Here is an 18,950-nt window from a genome sequence, read left to right as displayed (position 1 = left end):
ATTTAACCTGAAATTGAACCATATCAGAAGAGAAAAAAAACATGTATGTTCAGCCCCATCCTCTCTGTTCCCCCTTTGGCAACATCTTGTGTTCCTGGAGCCTGGCTGAACCAGGAGGTGCTGCTGTTGAAAGGCACTCACAAAACAAAATGATTATGAAATAGCTTGTATGTTAGTAAAATCAAGGCCTGAGATGGACTGCGTGTTAGGCATGACGAGTGATGGGAAGGGAGGTGCACAGACCTGGCTGTAATGAGAAGCGTTGGTTGGTACTGGGATGCTTACCTTCTTCACAGAAACTGTCGTAATCAGGACAGCACTTGCCAAACTTCGTACATTGGGCATCACAGTCACACTCCCTCCCTCTCTCGAAGGACTCGAAGCAGCGGCCTTTACAGGAAAGCTCTACCCAGAGCAACACAAGAAGTCACAGATTATTCATTATGAAGCCAGGCCCATGTATTTGACAGCCCCCACCTTAGACTTGACTAGCTTTCCAAAAGTTCATTTCTAAGTCTTTTATTTGAAATTTGGAGTACATCATCCAGTAAAAATTAGATGGTATCCCAGATGGAGACAGCCCAAGTCAAAAAAGAAATATGGTGACTGAGGGTAACTCTTCTTGCCCTTCAAGACTCCAAGAGACATCCCGATGGTGCCTGAGTTATTTACATGTATCACAGTGAAAAATTGGGAAATGTCTAAATAGTGAGGTACGCTTCATATGGAATCTCTTCATCCTCCTTTTCACATAACTGCTTTGAATGTTCAGATCTCAGCAATATATTCCACATAAATATATATATATATTCCATATAAATGGGTCACTATTGAGGCCTAAAAATCTTTGTAATGCAGAGACCCTTCTTATGATGAACTGGGAAAGGTGTATAGTTGAAAGCTTTTAGCCTAATCTTATAGTGTGGACTATATTAGGGAGGACTACTCATTTAAAAAATGAAAATTTAAAAAGCCTTGGTTACAAGCACCAGGGACTTACCAAGGCCTATTTGAAATAATTACCTATCCAATACAAAAATTATACAATATATTTCTCAGCTTTACGTGAAAATTCTAAAGCAAATATACCTTTTAAATAATTTTAATTATAATTTTCTTAAATTGAATAGGAAATGTTTCTGTATTAACAACAAAATGGCCCAAATATATTCAAGTGAAACACCACTCATAATTTAAAATTCAGACCTTCGAGTTTTAACTGAAATTCATCATTAAACACTAGCATTTTTCCTTTAAAGTGCCTTTTCCAGGTAATTTAGAAATGTATTTACATGAAAAAGTCAAATAGTACACAACATTATTTCATGCTCATCTATTCTTTTGACAAAACTACTGAAAGCCCTCATTACTAGTCAAGGACATCTCTGATTGTAAATAATTACTCCTTACTATTTACTTAATAGCTACTGACTCACCGTATTTTCTCTAAAATAAGACATTTTACTTGGAACTAGTCAATAACCTCGTGCAAGTGACAGATTTCCAGGCTCTCCTTACCCTCCCCAGTAATCACAAGCTTTGACACCATCCTTAGGTACAATACGCTGCAACATTTATGCAAGTGAAGGAAAAGGCACTTAAGCAAAGGAGGTGAAACAGTGGGAAAACACTACTGCAAGGGGAGCAGGGGGAGGCTCAGTCTCAGCACTGCACAGAAATGCAAGGGGGTCTCACAGACTCACATTGTCGCTTGACAGAGGAGACACTCACTCTCAGGACTTACCCACAGTGCAGACTCTCTTGAAATCGAGGCAGCAATCCATGTAGTGTTGACAGTTAAAATCACAGCTGCAGGTGGCATCTCTAGAATACCCTTCCCCACATCTCCCTGCACAGCTTGATAAATCTAAAATTATATAATACTGGCGTAAATATGGCCAAACCGCTTTATAGAAAGGGAGCGATCTAATGACGGGGACAAAGCCGCTTGGTGGGAGAGAACTGTATTGATCGAGAAGGTGTTGGAATGATGTCAGCAAGAGGCCCAGCTGATATTTGGCTGCTGTCTTAGGTGATTTCGATCATGTCGCTTTATTTTTCACTACTGAGATGATAAATACACTTTTGAAAAGCAGGCAAAGTAATGGCTTTGTCTAAAGAGGGTGATATTTCTAAGGGAGAGGTGGCAGCTACAGCTACTGCTGATACTGTGGCTATGATGATTAGTAGTTGCCATTTATTGAGCTTCTCTATGCCAGGTACTGAGTCATACCTTATCTCTAATGCTTATGAAAATGTTTCTGGGATTTAGTAGCCCTTTCTTAGAGATAAGAAAGCTGAAATACAGAAATTTTGACAACCTTCTCAGTATCACATGGCTAGTTAATAGTTACAGTATATTTGCATCATAGGTTAATTAATACCTCCCAATTAAGTATAGTGAACTCTTTTATTCTTATAATTGTCCTAACTTATGGTCACCTTAAGTAAACAATCTATCCAGAATTTGAACTCTGATATAGCTGATTTTAAGCCTGAGATTTTTCCACCCACCACATTGCCTCCCATTCCTGACGACGAGTTTATAGCAAGCTATTGCAGCAGCACAAATTATACTGGGCTTTCTCTTCCTTAACTGGTGGGGATAACTGAATTTTTAAACTGTCAGGGAAGCCCGATGCTTACAACCACTGCTTAAGTAAGAACCCTTAAAATAACTGGGCATAACTATAAAGGTCATGAACAGAGGTATTCCCAGCAACAAATAAGCAAACAATAACAAAAGCATACTCATTCTCAAATATTTTTTAAAAGACATTTGGAAAACAACACAAAACTTTCCCTGAGAAATGACTGCAGGAATGTGACAATGGAATCCATCTCTGGAATAGAAATTGACAGGTGCAATGTCTTAAATCCACAGAGGAATGTTGAAACACACTGAAAACGAATCTTAATAGAGTCCAGGAATGACAAAGTCTGAATATGCAAACAAAACAGTAAATTGTAAGACAACTTTCAGAACTTTTTGCATACATGAATGCATAATGCATACAAAAACGCATATATAGTGTATGTATATAAATACATATATTATATATAAAGAAAAAAGAAAATGAGAAAAGGTTGAGAAAGCAAGGGAAGCAGACAAGACAGTATCAAGAGATTGTTCTTTTATAGTTGGCAGATTTCTGGCATAAGAAGTCATCTGTAATCCCAGCACTTTGGGAGGCCAAGGCAGGTGGATCACCTGAGGTCAGGAGTTCGAGACTGGCCTGGCCAACATGGTGAAACCCCGTCTTTACTAAAAATACAAAAATTAGCCGAGAGCGTGCCACTGCACTCCAGCCTGGGAGACAGAGCAAGACCCTGTCTCAAAAAACAGAAGAAAGAAAGAAAGAAAGAGAGAGAAAGAGAAAGAAAGAAAGAGAAAGAAGAAATCTTCTGTCCTACCTTTATTGCTATTAATTGTAACCATTGATTTTATTTATTTATTTTTGAGACAGAGTCCGGGTCTGTCGCCCAGGCTGGAGTGCAGGAGTGTGAGCTCGGCTCACTACAACCTCCACCTCCTGATTCTCCTGCCTCAGCCTCCAAGTAGTTGGGATTACAGGCATACGCTACCACACCTGGCTAATTTTTGTATTTTGTATAGAGACAAGGTTTTGCCATGTTGCCCAGGCTGGTCTTGAACTCCTAACCTCAGATGATCCATCTCCCTAGGCCTCCCAAAGTGCTGGGATTACAGGTGTGAGCCACTGCACCCAGCCCCATTAATTTTAATTTCATTTATTTAATGAAAATTAAAATTAAAGTAAAATTGGTTTAGTGAACAACTGATCGTATTACAGAGGAAAAGGCGGTTTAGAAAGTGTCCCCAGTGTTGTGAACCTTGTCATATCATTATGAAAAGGCTGAAGGGTCTGGAGATACTGGTGTACTCATCATTCTTTTTGAATATTCACATTTGCTTTCCTTTGTTTTCCCATCTTTTCTTATCTAAACAATTCTGCAGCTTCTGCCTATGCAGGCAGTTACACTCATATTCAGGTTTCATAAGAATCTTAGTATTTTACTAGAAGTGTTTACTTTAGAAATGGAATTTCATTATAACCGTCGTGAATCTTGATTTTTATTCTCTTTGAGTTTGCTTATCAAAGGAGAATAAAAGGAAAAGAAAAGGAAAGGAAAATCCAAAGCTTGGCATTGTTACTCTTAATCCATCTGGATGGCATGCTAGCATCTTTTACTAATGTGATTACATTGAATGTACTTTAACATTCTCTAAAAATGAATAACAAGAACTGTTCATCCAGGACCTGTTTTGGGAGGACTGTGAAAATTTCAATATTATAATACAAAATGACAGTCATATCTGTATATGTCTGTACCTGGATGAATTGTTCTTGTAAGAAAGAGAACATTTTCAAGACTAATAAAATGCCATTTGAAATGTTGTAAAGTTTATTATAATATGGTGTCTGTGTCTAAATGATGCCAAAATAAGTTAATCAATAATTTATTTGATTTGAAAGGCTAAATTATTCAATATATAGGCAAAAATTATATGCTATCTAAATGTGTTTCTTTTTTAGTTATTTTTATGATATTATATAGTTCCAGCATAATTTTATCATGAACTGTCTGCACCTTTTAATCTTTTGGGAGAACCATAGAAATAACAAGTACCAAAATTATACTTTACACAAGCTCAAAACTCTTGAAAGGTGAAGATGAAAATTCCAAAGCACTTATAAACATGCTACGTATGTTTCATATTATTGTAAAATTGTATGATATATTAAACTCAAGCAAATATAACTTTTTAGAAATCTATTTCTGTCGATGTTATAAAAATCAGGACTTAATGATTAGCCATAGATGTTAAATGAAAGTATGTTTGATGGTTAAGGTACCTTGAGATGAAACTTGCTGAATCAAGAAGACAGACAGCAGCAATAGCAGGTAAATGGGAAGTGTTTTCCACGCCATGGTTGTTTCAGGTACTGTAGGTACCCTTGCTGAAAAGAAAACAACAGTATCAGAAAACTGCTCTTTAATCTCACCACTAACTTAAGCTTGCATTATATACATTACAGTAACTTTAAAAATGTAACTTAATAATAAAACCATCCCATTCTTAAAACAAGACTTTTAAAATCAGCTTTAATTCTATAGAAAATATTTGACCACTAGACTTTATCTTATGCAGAACAAATCAAGTCACCCTCAGCCATGTTACTGACAGTTATAATAATTATGAAATATCTAACATAGAAAACTTATCTGAAAACTCCAAAGTGTAGCATGTACTTAACAATGCAAGGTTAAAATTTTATCTTAGGAAAATAATAAATGGTGTCAGTAAAATGTAATTTAATAAGCATCATGGAGTTATTGTTCCAACTTTTCCTTAACTCTCAATATAAATTCAGAGGCTTCCAACAGGTGTATTACATAAATATAATCCTTTTCAAAAATTTCCAACTACTATCCTTATACATTTTTTTCAAATACCTCTAAAGAAAACACATATGAAGCAAGTTAACTTTGACACTTACCCGTAAAGGATAGATGAGTTTCTCCAATGTCCTGGAAGTCTTATATATCAGTGCAAATATACTGGGATGAACCAATTAGTCCAAAGGTTAGACAAAATCAACAGTGACAACCTATGAAATCAAACTTTCCTCATGTGTTGGAAGAGGGCCCAGACGACTAGACTTGGGCAACATCTGGAAAACACTTCCATTAAGCAAAATGACTACTACAAAATAAATTTAGATTTATTGGCCAGAGCACATTTCTAATTTCTAAGTGAAGTGAACAAATTGTCCTGAGATGGTAAATAGCTCTGGGAGACTTTCACTAGTATATTGAAGCAACAACTTCTTTCTTCTGCTTTTTCCAGTTAAATCTAGCAAAAATGGCTTTGAAACTTACCTAGTGTTAGACACCTATATCTCAATCTATTGCCAACATCCAGCCCAGTGTTTCACCAAGGTTATATGATTAAAACACGCTCAGGCCAGGTGCAGTGGTTCACTCCTGCAATCCCAGCACTTTGGGAGGCCGAGGCAGTTGGATCACCTGAGGTCAGGAGTTCGAGACCAGCCTGGCCCACATGGGGAAACCCCATCTCTACTAAAAATACTAAAAATTAGGTGGGCGTGATGGCAAGTGCCTATAATCCCAGCTACTCAGGAGGCTGAGGCAGAAAAATCGCTTGAACCCAGGAGGTGGAGGTTGCAGTGAGCCGAGATCACGCCACTGCACACCAGCCTGGGCAACAAGAGTGAAACTGCATCTAAAAAAAAAAAAAAAAAAAAAGGAAGAAGAAGAAATAAATAAATAAATATAAAAAATAAAATAAAATAAAACATGCTCAGTGAACCACAGAGTTGTAGACTGGATTCTGCTGTCTACTCTCCATTTGGTAGGTGCTGCATTTAATTCTTACAAAATGCCTTTAAGTTAAATATAATCACCCACATTTACAATTAAGAAGATGAAGACCCACAAACGAAGAATGTGTGACCCATCCAAGGATCTATAAAGACTGGAGGCCAGAACCAAGGTTTGAACCCATGTCTTTGCATTTTAAGTTCCATCATGTTTCCACTACATCCAGCTCCCTTTTGATCAAAACCATCACTAGTTTGTAATCATTATACTAAGTTTTACTCCTTTACTCCACATATATACATAGGTTTGTGAGATTGTGATTTTTTTTTTTAAGACTAGGAATTATAAGCATCTATTTTCTTTACACAGTGCTTATTTCTGGACTAAATATATAAAGACAATTTGGAGGCTACCTGCTCATCTCTAAATAATCCCTCTTTCTGGGAACTACTTCCCTTTTGATCAGGGTATTTTCCTTTTAGCTCTGGTTATATATGTTATCTTCCTACATCAGCCACAGCTGACAGGATTAGGAGTAACAACTTGAACAACCTGAGACAATAGGTTTTCTTCTTCTGGAAATTTGAAATTATAGTTCAGAGATTACAAATTTGTCTGTCTCTGTAGGCCAATAATGTGTACATTTTTGCCCATGGTCTAAAGGAGTAGTGAAAGTCCTTCAGAATAAAAAGATCTATATAAATGAAGCAACCATGCAGAGAGAGAAATTTCTGATAACTTTCTAAGTCTTGGTTACTCTGTTTTTGAGACCTGACTTCTTGCTCTGCATCTTTATGGCAAGTTCCCCATTTGGAGCTGAAGCCCCCTAAAGATGCTTTGCTGCTTGAAATCAATACACAATAGATACACAAAAGATTATGTATGGAGTTGTACATTAAACAGAATTCTCTTAATTCTTAGCTCCACTGAAGCTACAAGCTTTGTAAATTTTCCAAGTAAGACCTCTGCAGTGTTGCTTTATTATTTCTTTGGAATATTGGGAATGCCCAAATCAGACACAAATATACATGGAGATACATATTTTTAAATAAGAAATAAATTGTTTTCTAATCATTGCCTTTTGAACTACATGCAATATCATTTTCCTCCTTTATATTAATCTCATAACAGTGATGGCAAAGAAAATTCTCGAATTGATTAATATCCTCTTATTCTTTTTTTTTTTTGAGATGGAGTTTCGCTCTTGTCTCTTTACTAGATAAGTAAAGAGAATTGTATTAACCCACCAGGTAGACAATTTTGTAGCTGAGATTTGAACAATGTTCTGACCCATCCAAAGCCCAGCTCTACCTGTTCACCCCTCTGCCTCCTCCTTTCACATGATATTTGGACTATTTGTTTCTGGCTACCTGACTAGTCCAATAAATGCTAGGGACCAGAGAGTCTCTCTTGCACATATATGTATCTCTAGAAATTGATACTAGGTTTGGTGTGTAGTGACCACTATTTGATAATTTCCCCTCAGTACAATAGAATGAATGAACCGATTGGATGAACTTTGCTTCTTAGAAAATTCAGTAGAGAGAATTTTTTATTCATGCACATCTAAGTTTATGCATTGAAATGGCCTGGAGTACAATGCATTGAAATAGTTCACTGGAGTACAGTGACATGATCGTGGATTACTGCAACCTCCATCTGCCAGGTTCAAGCAATTATCCTGCCTCAGCCTCCCGAGTAGCTGGGATAACAGGTGCCCGCCACCATGTCCGGCTACTTTTTGTATTTTTGGTAGAGAAATGAGGTTTCCCCATATGGGCCAGGCTGGTCTCGAACTCCTGACCTCAGGTGATCCACCCACCTCGGCCTCCCAAACTGCTGGGATTACAGACGTGAACCACCACGCCCAACCCCACTTGTTCTTAAGTCCAAGTTCCAGGTTTGGAAAACTGATAAGCGTGCACGCGCACACACACACACACACACACACAGACACAGTAGTATGGCCAATACAAGCTATAACTTTAGTCATATACATTAATATGGTCTCATTGTCATCAAGTATGTTTTTTCTGTGTAATGTATGAAAAGGATGAGAAACTACTGAATGTCCGGCTCATTAAGTTTAACTCATAAATACCTGGTTTACCTCATTTTATTGGATGAGGAGGCTGTCTGGGTAAACTTTACCCTTGAACCATGGAAAAGTTTTAATTTTATCTATTAAACATATTCTTTTAAGCTGCACTAAATACTCCATTCTGTGAATATTGATCCGTTTAACCTTCCTCGTTGGTCACAGCACAATCATCCCATTAGTTTATAGGTTCCTCCTTTAAGATGTCCTTTCTCATTAAAGGTATTTTTTTAAGGTTTATTTAAATCTCATTTAAATGGGAAAAAGTTATTCCAGAATTGTTTTTTGATGTGTGGGAAATGGGGAGAGTAAAGAGACAAGGAGAGGACGTATATAATATTAAATCCTAGACTCCTCTTCTAGGGTTGATTTTCACAGGGGACAGCCTCATGAACATCAGTTTGATACTTGGCAGCAGCACAGTGATGCCTTAGAGAACACTCAAGCAAGTCCAGGGATGTTTTCTCTGTGCTAGATTATCCTAGACTGTGGTGCCTTTATATGTTGTCTCCATGCCGGCCATTAGCTGTCACTTAGCCCTTTAGCCAGAGTGTCTGCACCGAGTGGCATCCCTCCACCTTTCCACACCTTTGATGTGTTTCATTTCCTTCCAGCAGCAACCTAGGAAAAACTGAAGCATGCCAGGAGAAAACCCCAGATGTGAGCTTGTTCTTCATTGCTCTAATTTTGCTCACAATGCTAAGTTGGTGTGCTGTAGATATGAAATAACTCCCCTGCTTGCACATGAAATAGAGATTAGGACTTTGGGACTACGCCTGCCCATTCTGTTCGGGCATTCTCACATATTAGAAAGTATTGTGGCTTTTGTTTTTTTCTGTAGATTTGCTCAAAAGTATGGCTATTAGATCAGTGAAAGTATTACTATATTTGCTTTTGGAGACTGTGGCAGTCTGATCACTGGTCCCAATCTCTTCTACCCTCTTCTAGCTGCCCAGCTAGAGATTACATTTCCCACCTTCTCCTTCAGGTACTTGTGACCATACGACTGTGTTTTCTCTTGTAAAATAGGAACAGAAGTAATATGGGCAACTTGCACTTATTTTCCTAACAGCGAATTGCTTGATCTGGACTTTCTCTTTTTCCTGCTTCTTGCAGACTAGAAAGGGGGCGTCAGAGACAAGCTTTGATCACGCAGACAAAGCTAGCAGCCTAGGGAATAGTAGTCGTGGTGGAATTCAGATGGTCTCTCACTCCCTGCACTAGTCAAAAAGGTAGAAAAAGAAATACATTTCTGTTTTATTTGAACAACTCAAACTTTAAATCTTTTTTAGACATTATCCTATCATAGAGATCATAATAAATTTCTAAATATTTAAAGGAATTACATTCTAACGTTTGATTTGTATTCTCTACGGCAATAAAGAAGAATGAGCTAAATGAGCTATCAGTAATAAACTATTGGTATTGGAGAGGGGGAGGTAAATTATCTTTATTTGCAGATGACATAATTGTGTATGTAGCTTTAAAATCCTGAAGAATCCAAAAGCTATAAGAACTACTGAGTGAATTTAGCAAGATTCCTGGATATAAAATCAACAATCTTATATCCAGATTCATACTGAGGCCATTTCAATGCATAAACTTAGATGTGCATGAATAAAAAATTCTCTCTACTGAATTTTCTAAGAAGCAAAGTTCATCCAATCTGTTCATTCATTCTATTGTACTGAGGGGAAATTATCAAATAGTGGTCACTACACACCAAACCTAGTATCAATTTCTAGAGATACATATATGTGCAAGAGAGACTCTCTGGTCCCTAGCATTTATTGGACTAGTCAGGTAGCCAGAAACAAATAGTCCAAATATCATGTGAAAGGAGGAGGCAGAGGGGTGAACAGGTAGAGCTGGGCTTTGGATGGGTCAGAACATTGTTCAAATCTCAGCTACAAAATTGTCTACCTGGTGGGTTAATACAATTCTCTTTACTTATCTAGGCCTCAGTCTCCTTATCTGCAAAGTGGGAGCAATAATTCTTATTATTTGGCATTGTAGAGATGCATAAAAAATCTGAGAATTATATTAAACATTAGTGACACATACAGAATAAATTATGGTGTTATTGTTATGGTTGATTATGATTCTAAACCTGCACACAAACTGTTACTGAAACATAGACGAGGAAGTGCCAGCTCTACCCAAGGAATTCTTTGCAGATGAATGACATAAAATCTAGAGTCTGAAGACTCCTACGGCTAAAAACTAGGACAGTAGCCAAAGGCGACAATAAGAGAAAAAATAATATAGCTCCACTTTTTCATTCTTCTTACCTACTTGTTCTTTAGTTCCTGATAACATGGCTTTTTCTTCCTCCACAAAAGAGAGCTTTGGGAGATAAAAAGTAACCTTATAATCATTCTAGTATAGGCTTTTACTAGTGGGTCATTTTAGTAACCTAATAATAATAGAAAACATGTGTTGAGTGTTTATTTTGTTAGTGGCATAAATGTATGACTTTATTGAGCCTCACAGTAATTTTTTTTTTTTTTTTTTTTGAGATGGAGTCTCGCTCTGTCGCCAGGTTGGAGTAGAGTAGCGCAATCTCAGCTCACTGCAACCTCTGCCTCCCCGGTTCAAGCGATTCTCCTGCCGCAGCCTCCGAGTAGCTGGGACTACAGGTGCGTGCCACTACGCCCGGCTAATTTTTGTGTTTTTAGTAGAGCCAGGATTTCACCATGTTGGCCAGGATGGTCTCGATTGCTTGACTTTGTGATTTGCCGGCGTCAGCCTCCCCAAGTGCTGAGATTGCAGGCGTGAGCCACCGGGCGCCTGGCTGAGCCTCACAGTAATCTTATGACATAATCGTTATTATTATTCAACCCACTTCACAGTTGAGATTATCTGAGGCACAGGAAAGATAAGTAATGTGCTCAAGATTACAAGCTAAAAAGCCAGTAAATGGTAAAGTTCGTATCTTAATCCAGTCATTGTCTAACTCCAAAGCCCACGATTTTAACCAACTCAATGACTCACGTGCTCTAATATCCAGGGTTAGTAATTTCCTTCTTTGTGCTCCTACATAACTATTTGCATCTCTCAAATGGCATCTGACTTATCAATATCCATATGTTATAAGCTTCTTAAGGTTTCAGAATGATTACATTTTGTAGCTTTTTCACAGCTAGCATGGTTCCTTCTTATACATGATAAACTTAGGTTTACTGTCTTTCTTCTACCAGCCACTTTGCCATCATATATCTGTTTTCTAATCCAAAGTACTGCAGCACTGTGATCACTGAAGTCCGTATCACGTGGGTTCCAGATCTCAGGGAAGCATACTATGTGACAGCTCAGACAGGAACATTCCAGACTTATTTTCCAGTAGCTAACAACATGAGTAATTTCCAACATGGATGAGTGCAAGTGAATTGGGGTGCTGTAACTCACTGTGACAAATACTTCAGAATTGGGAAATTCAGAGAGTGGGAGCAAAGCCTGGGTGTGGTTGAAGGACCCATAGGTAGGTGGGATAAGAGGGAAGTCTCCCAAGAGACATAGTAGAAGACATTTTATTGAGTCATTCCAAAGCAGGAACACGAGGCTGTTAAAAGATACTGAGTATAATGCAGTATTGTGTGATTGCATTATATTGCTTAATAATCCTTTTAAAATCCCTTTCCCTAACTTCTGTCAAAGGGATTAGGAAGCAGGACGTTTGCAATAATTGTCTCTATGCAGCTTATGTTAAGCTTGATACAGAAAACTCAATCAGAAGATTAAAATTCAACATTTCCTTCTCTCTTTTGGTTGATTGCTGATGAAACAAGACACCAGAGGATCTCTATATCTCTGATGGCTCAATAAATGTTTTTGAGTGAATTCATGCATAAATGTCACTGCTAATATTAGCACTTGCTCTGATATCCCACCTGTCTTTTTTCTGGTTTGTTTGTCTGTTTAGTCTTAAAGCATATTGCTACAGATATGAATGCCAGCAGTGAGAACAGGCCCTTGGTCTTGACAAGCACATGGGCTTGTTGTATGTGTCACTTAGACCTCAAGATTCTTGAAGTGATGGAGAGCAGACATGGAACAAACAGTCACCTATTTATCCTTTTATTTATACTCTGCTGTTTGTGCAAAGAAAACATTTATGGGAGGGGCACTGATAGAGATCAGACCCTTTATTCCTCCAAGTCCTCCTCAAATTAATATAGTGGGAAGCTGTGTCCTTTACAGAGGCAAACTAAGGGTCACAGCTATGCTTTGAAGAGTCCTATTCCAGGCTTTGGACACCACCTCCAGGAACCATCAATATTTATTAAGTATTGCTAGGTACCAGATATATATTCTGATTAAAGCAAAACAAACAAACAAAATGAAAATAAGAAAAATCAATGAGGTAGCTTTTATTATTATCCTCATATTACAAATAAAAAAAACTAAGCATCAAAATTTCAGTAGCTTTTTCTGTGAAAATGGCAGCAGTAGGATCCCAGCCCACATTTGTCTAAAAGTTATGCAATAGATTTCTTTTAATATTATATTGCAAGTTCCAACCCCAAATTACTATAAGGACCCAAAGAAGCTTTGGATACTTAAATTTATTCTCAGTTTAAAAGATGTCTTTCTCCTTAAAAGTGTCTTCCTCCTTCATAGATGGCCTGTTATTATGGTGAATTCAGCAGAATATGGAAAGTAATTCTAAGCCTCTAATTTTCTTTTGTATTTAACTATAAAAATACTTTAATGAAAGAAAAACACTCACCTATAATTTTAACATCCTAACATACTATTTACATTCTTACCTATTCTCTTCCAGATTTAGTCCTTAGGCAATTAATTAAGCCCTATGCAATTAAATTAATCCTTATGCAATTAAAATTTCATAAACTTATTCAAGATCAATAATTTATATTTTTTATTGTTTACTATCAACTTACTATTGAATTAGCTAACATGTTTATGTTTTCTTCATAATTGTCATATTAATTACTGTAGAATACTTCATGTAGTTAAGATACCGTAACTTAATTTCATTGAATGAATTTTCTATTATATTTCTGGATTTTTTGTAATAAAAATGTACATTTAGCTTTTTCTCTTTTATTAAAGATAATGGGGATTCTACATAGAAAATACATGGGTAACTTGTACTTTTTTGTATTTTTTGAGATTGGAAGAAGTAGTCATAGAAATAGCCTGAACTACAGCTACATAGATTTAAACTTTGTGTCCCAAAGAAAACTTTTACATCCATGCAGCCTATACTTAACTGTTCCCCTAAACCTGTTGATAGTGTCTTATGGACTCTCCTTGTTCAGTGATCAATGTATAATTCTGATTTACTTAAAAGAAATAACCCTGTAATCCCAGCACTTTGGGAGGCCAAGGCGGGTGGATCACAAGGTCAGGAGATGGAGACCATCCTGTCCAACATGGTGAAACCCTGTCTCTACTAAAAATACAAAAATTAGCTGCGTGGTGGTGTGTGCCTGTAGTCCTAGCTACTCGGGAGGCTGAGGCAGAAGAATTGCTTGAACCCGGGAGGCGGAGGTTGCAGTGAGCTGAGATCATGCCACTGCACTCCAGCCTGGCGCCTGGCGACAGAGCAAGACTCTGTCTCAAAAAAAAAAAAAGAAAAAAGAAAAGAAATAACCTCTCCTTGCCTCAATATCTACAAACTCCTTGACCCTATATATTATACTTCTTAGGGAATATTTGTCCTAAATTTTTCTAACCACAAAAAGAAAAAGATATATTAACAAATGGGGTATAAAAATGAAAATGCCTTTATAGTAAAATTGAATTTAGCAAATATCAGTGGTGTAAATCATTAGGGTCAATCTTTCTGTTTTATCTTTACAATTATTATTCTAAATGATGGTATAGTATTTAGATCTTTACTTAACTATCATTCTATTATTGACCTCCATACAAGTTGTTTCTAGGTTTTTGCTAACGACTAATGCTTCAATAAATTCATTTTTTTCATGCAACTTGTATTGAATTTTACCTTTAAAATAAATTCTTAGGAGTGAGAACATCTTTATAATTCTTGATAAATATCAACAAATTATCTTGCAGTTTAGATTGTAAATTCACAAAGGCAAGGAATTTGCCTCATATATGTTGTATTCCCAGCACCTAGTGGTGGACTTGGCACATAAATGTTTGATAAAATATCAGGTTGAATTTAATGAAACTGTAGGGTTTTCATCAGTATGACAGGCATTATTAAAATTTTCTTTTCTCCAAAAAATGAAGTAAGTTGGTGCTTAGAGACAAATACTGCTTCTTCCTGACAGCATGCATTAATAGGCACGAGACTGAACTGATGGATGTGACCCGTGTAGGCTGCAAAACCCAGTAAAGTAAGGAACAGTGCTGGGAAACAAATGACTTCTCAGAACTCGGAAGAGTTATGGTCAGTCCTCCAAAGCACTGAAAACAGGAACTGCTCTCTACTTTGGTTCTTTTTTCTGGTTTGTTTGTCTGTTTAATCTTAAAGCACATTGCTACAGATATGAATGCTAGCAGAAGAACACAGAAGATCAAAGCTGAGACAAGTAGCCAAAAACTAATTTCTTCCCACCACCCTTTATCTCTTCCATGTTTCTTGCAGAAGAGGAATGTGGAGGCTTAAAGATAAAATAAATGAAAGGTCAAAAAAAAAAAAAATAAGTCCTGATGTAAATAGATGACACAGCTTGCACATAACCATTTATCTTATACCTGGTGGAGGCAGGCAGGAATGTCAGAGGGGAAACAAAGTAGAGTAATTTATATCGATGCTGGTAAGACTATAATTGGGATTGTCTAAGGTTTTTTGGAAATCAATTGAACTACTTTGTGGTTCTGTTTCTGGATCTAAAAAATTAGTTTAACACAGGAAAGTAAAGAAACTATGTATTATGAAATGTAATGATCTGGACAAAATATTTTTTTTGAAAGCAACAATTAATTTTGCCTCTATCTTGCCTTCCAGAAGAAAGACTGATTTTAGTGAAACAAGATTTTAATAAGCTCTCAGCTAAACAGAAGCTGGACAGCACCCAGAGATTCTGCACAATAAAGATAGGTAGGAGGAAGCAGAGGGAGGGAGGGGAGGGCTGGAATAAAAGGGGAGAGAGGGAGGAAGGGATCTTGGATAGAATGATGGTAAGGCTGAAGAGAGAATTTAGGTAAACAGCAATTGAGATTTATTAAGATATGTGCTGTGTGGAGTGAAATATAACTCCGTTCCCTGTTCCTTAACATAATCTTTAGTAAATCCTATAAACTTACAAAAGACTTTGATTTCAATGGATTTGTTATGGTGGTTGTAGAAATTAAAAAGCAGATTTTTTTGATATATACATATTGGGTCATGATTGACACTGGGCAAACTAGAAACTACATATGGGTGACTCTGATCCTTTATTGCTAAGGATACTAAATAATGACATTACATCTAATGTACAAAATATAGAAAAAGGAATATTGTCAGAGCTGCTTTCAGAGGCTGACAACTGCAAGGAGGGTATGGGCTGAAAGTATAAAGTCTCTAATAAGTTAAGGAATAATCGGAGGTGATCAAAATGTTAGCCAGAACATCTCTGACTGGGAAACTGACACAGAGGCCTATGGGGCAGATTCCTGCCATCTCTCCAGGGCCTCTGTCAGGTGCAAGTCCTGGCTGGGCTGATTCTTGGTCTGTCTCATGAGGCAATTCTAGAATCCTGGGTCGAGGTGTCTAAGGATGGGAGAGATAGCAGTTTAGTTTTTTGCTTATATTTTGCTTTATCATTGAACAAAACAATACTTAGGCATAATATAAAGAAAACAATTCCAACAGCAAGTGAAAAATTTAAAATATAGGAAAGCTGTTTAAAAGGGGAAAAAAGAGGAGTATGGCTATTTGTTGATCATGGATTATAGCCAGTTCTTTCTTCCTTGATGGTGATTCTTATAAGTGATGTGCTGTTATAAACTGGAATAACATCTAATGGCCAGAGTGACTCACTGATGGGAAATTAGTCAACAAAGCACAACAACTTTTGGGTAATAAGTCAATTTCCGTCTTCTGACCTGAGCCACTCTCCCTCTCCCTCTGCTCCTAGAATTTCACCTGGACTCTCTTTTCTGCTTTATTGCATTAAGGAAAGTTAGGCTCAACTCTGATTTTTTAAAGCCTCTTACAGGAAGCAAACCTATGAATCAAAGACTAATGGAGTGACCTAATCGCTAGTCCAGGCTTCCCGCCATTGGCAACCCACCAAACCATTCCCTCCTTCAGAAGATTTCTTTATAGAAGTTGTGAGTGCTAATTATTTGCAGCTGTTGCTGACTATGCTTTAACAACCTGCTGGGCTTGCCCTAGGAGCCTTGCACACTGACCAGCCCATATGGGGTTATTGACCAAATCCTATGAAAACCAAAGACACTGGAAGTATGGAAATTATATGGGGGAATCCTAAGGAAATCTCAGAAAAATCTCAGTAGAAATATATATTTTGCCTAAAAGCAGCCAATTTCAGAACTCTTCGCTTTAGAGGCAAAGTACCAACAGGGAATTGTAGAACATAAGAAAAAGGAAAGATCAGTGAGGGAGGATTAAGGAAGGAAAGAAGGAATCAGCACTTGGAGACTCGGATCTAGGAACGCAATTCCTCCCCAGGGTGGCAGGTCGGAGTAAAGGGGACAACCATTCTTCATAGCTGACCCAAATATTTTATGACAATGATGTAGTGATAAGTAATTAAGATGTATATACAATAAAATAACACTTAACTATTCATCTTGGCCACTATAAAGTTTAAAGTTCAATTTATGGCTTAGATCTAACAAGAGTCTCTTGAGTCACATAATTGTTCTATAAAGAAGTGTGTAATTCAGATGCTTCAGTAAAATAAATTCCCTGGGAGAAGTAAAATAGACATAGGAGATATGTTCAAATAGGTTTTATAAAAAGCACTTATCTTCTTGTCTGGCAACAGCCGCTTTTGAGAAAGCAAATATAATGGACTGAATGCTCATGTCCCCCCTCCAAATTCATATGTTGACATCCTAACCCCCAATATAATGGTATGGGGAGCTGGGGCTTTGGAGGTAATTTAGGTTGTGATAGTGGAGCTCTTATGAATAAGATTAGTGTCCCCACTAATGGAAAAGAGACCCCAGAGAGTTCTCTAGCCTTGCTCCCACCATCTAAAGGTACAAAGAGAAGACAGCAGTCTGCAGCTTGGAAGAGGTCCCTCACCAGAGGCCAACTGTGCTGGCACCCTCATCTGAAACGTCCAGCTTCCAGAGCTGTGAGAAATAAATTTCTATTGTTAATAAGCCACCCAATCTATGGTACTTTGCTATAACATCTCAAATTGACTAAGATAGCAAGTATATTAAAAATGTTAATGATATGAATACAAAAATTATGACAATCTCCAATCAATATCCAAATGATAGCCTACAAACAAATCTGGGGAGTAAAGAGTACTGAAACAACTGTCCAGAAACGTCACTGACATAAATTTAATATGTAGTGTCTGTTAGTTTAAGTCTTCACATCGAAATTGAGGAAGAGAAAATTTCTGTTCCCTTTCTCCCAAGCACACAGTTGGATTGCATTTACCAGCATTCTTTATAACTGGGGGACCACGTGATTGTGTAATGGATTATGGGAAGAAGTGATGTACACCCCTTTTATTTTGGACAAAGTGGAAGAATCCAGTGCCCTAGATGATGGCAGAGCCTGTGCATGGGAGAAGTCTGGATCCATGAATGACCATCAACCAGAGGCTCCCCTCTCCTCTTCCCTGCATTGGACTGTGCCATGAAGCATAAATAAACTTTAACTGTGTATTAAAAATATGAGAGTTTTTTTTTTCTTAAATGGCAGCATAGCCTGACTAAAACAGAACTCTTACAAAACTAGTAAAACATAAATTGAATTTTCTTCTTGTGAAATAGAGTGCACCCTTGAGATAAAGTAGAAAAGCACTCCCATCTCTGGTGAGTAATTTTATGAAGTGCCTGTGGCACTTGGTAAAAAGAGGCTGCTGAATGGAAAATCCCCTTTCATCAAGCTGTGAGCAGCTTAGTTGTCCAAAACTGATCCTCAACTTCCCCATTTTGGGAACCTTAAAATGTGATGAGCTGTTTCAATGACACTATTCCACACAGTATTACATGTTTTAAAGTACCATTTTCACCATTATTTTTGTAAAGATATAGAGACTATTTACTTGTCACAAGTCCTGGACACAGAAGCAGAGCCAATGTCCAACAGGAGGGGAAAGAAGCTTGGAGACAGACTTCAAATGCTGGTATTCCAAGCAGAAGAATCTTCCACAAGCCAGTCTCCTCTGGTCTCCATCTTGGAATGGATCTAATCATCACAGGTTTTTGTAGGATTCAGCAAGCTTGGGATGATCTCTATTATCCTTGGGGTGGCGTAATGAGAAGGCAGTGGCTCTGCTAGAGGGCCCAAAAATAACCTGTAAACCACTGAATATTCATCCACCGAATAAAAAACTATAAAGACTCA

The 18,950-nt window shown here is 37.4% G+C and overlaps 1 protein-coding gene and 1 long non-coding RNA gene across 4 annotated transcripts in view; one reads left to right on the top strand and one right to left on the bottom strand.

Annotated features, from left to right (window-relative positions):
* PRG4 (proteoglycan 4) overlaps positions 1–5,580 on the bottom strand; it is a 17,164-nt gene extending 11,584 nt beyond the window's left edge. The window contains exons 1-4 of one of the 3 annotated variants that reach the window (XM_012444399.3): positions 5,523–5,580; positions 4,878–4,982; positions 1,745–1,867; positions 286–405 (exon numbers count right to left, since the gene is read on the bottom strand). In XM_012444399.3, coding sequence (XP_012299822.2) covers positions 286–405; positions 1,745–1,867; positions 4,878–4,953 — 319 coding nt within the window. In that variant the 5' untranslated portion in view covers positions 4,954–4,982; positions 5,523–5,580. Of the gene's footprint in view, positions 1–285; positions 406–1,744; positions 1,868–4,877; positions 4,985–5,522 lie in introns of those variants that run through there. The other 2 variants (XM_012444400.3, XM_064370608.1) reach the window with 2 other exon arrangements.
* Positions 1–18,950, top strand: part of LOC105711612 (uncharacterized) — a 24,043-nt gene extending 5,093 nt beyond the window's left edge. The window contains exons 2-5 of the long non-coding RNA XR_010340383.1: positions 9,581–9,696; positions 10,984–11,103; positions 15,414–15,506; positions 18,014–18,950. This is a non-coding gene — a long non-coding RNA (uncharacterized LOC105711612). The remainder of the gene's footprint in view (positions 1–9,580; positions 9,697–10,983; positions 11,104–15,413; positions 15,507–18,013) is intronic.

Source organism: Aotus nancymaae, unplaced genomic scaffold (assembly GCF_030222135.1).
Source record: "Aotus nancymaae isolate 86718 unplaced genomic scaffold, 86718_ANA_hifiasm-v0.15.2.pri h1tg000108l, whole genome shotgun sequence".
Taxonomy (NCBI): Eukaryota; Metazoa; Chordata; class Mammalia; order Primates; family Aotidae; genus Aotus; species Aotus nancymaae.
The sequence above is the reverse complement of the archived record's forward strand: the minus strand, read 5'-3'. Positions and strand labels throughout refer to the sequence as shown.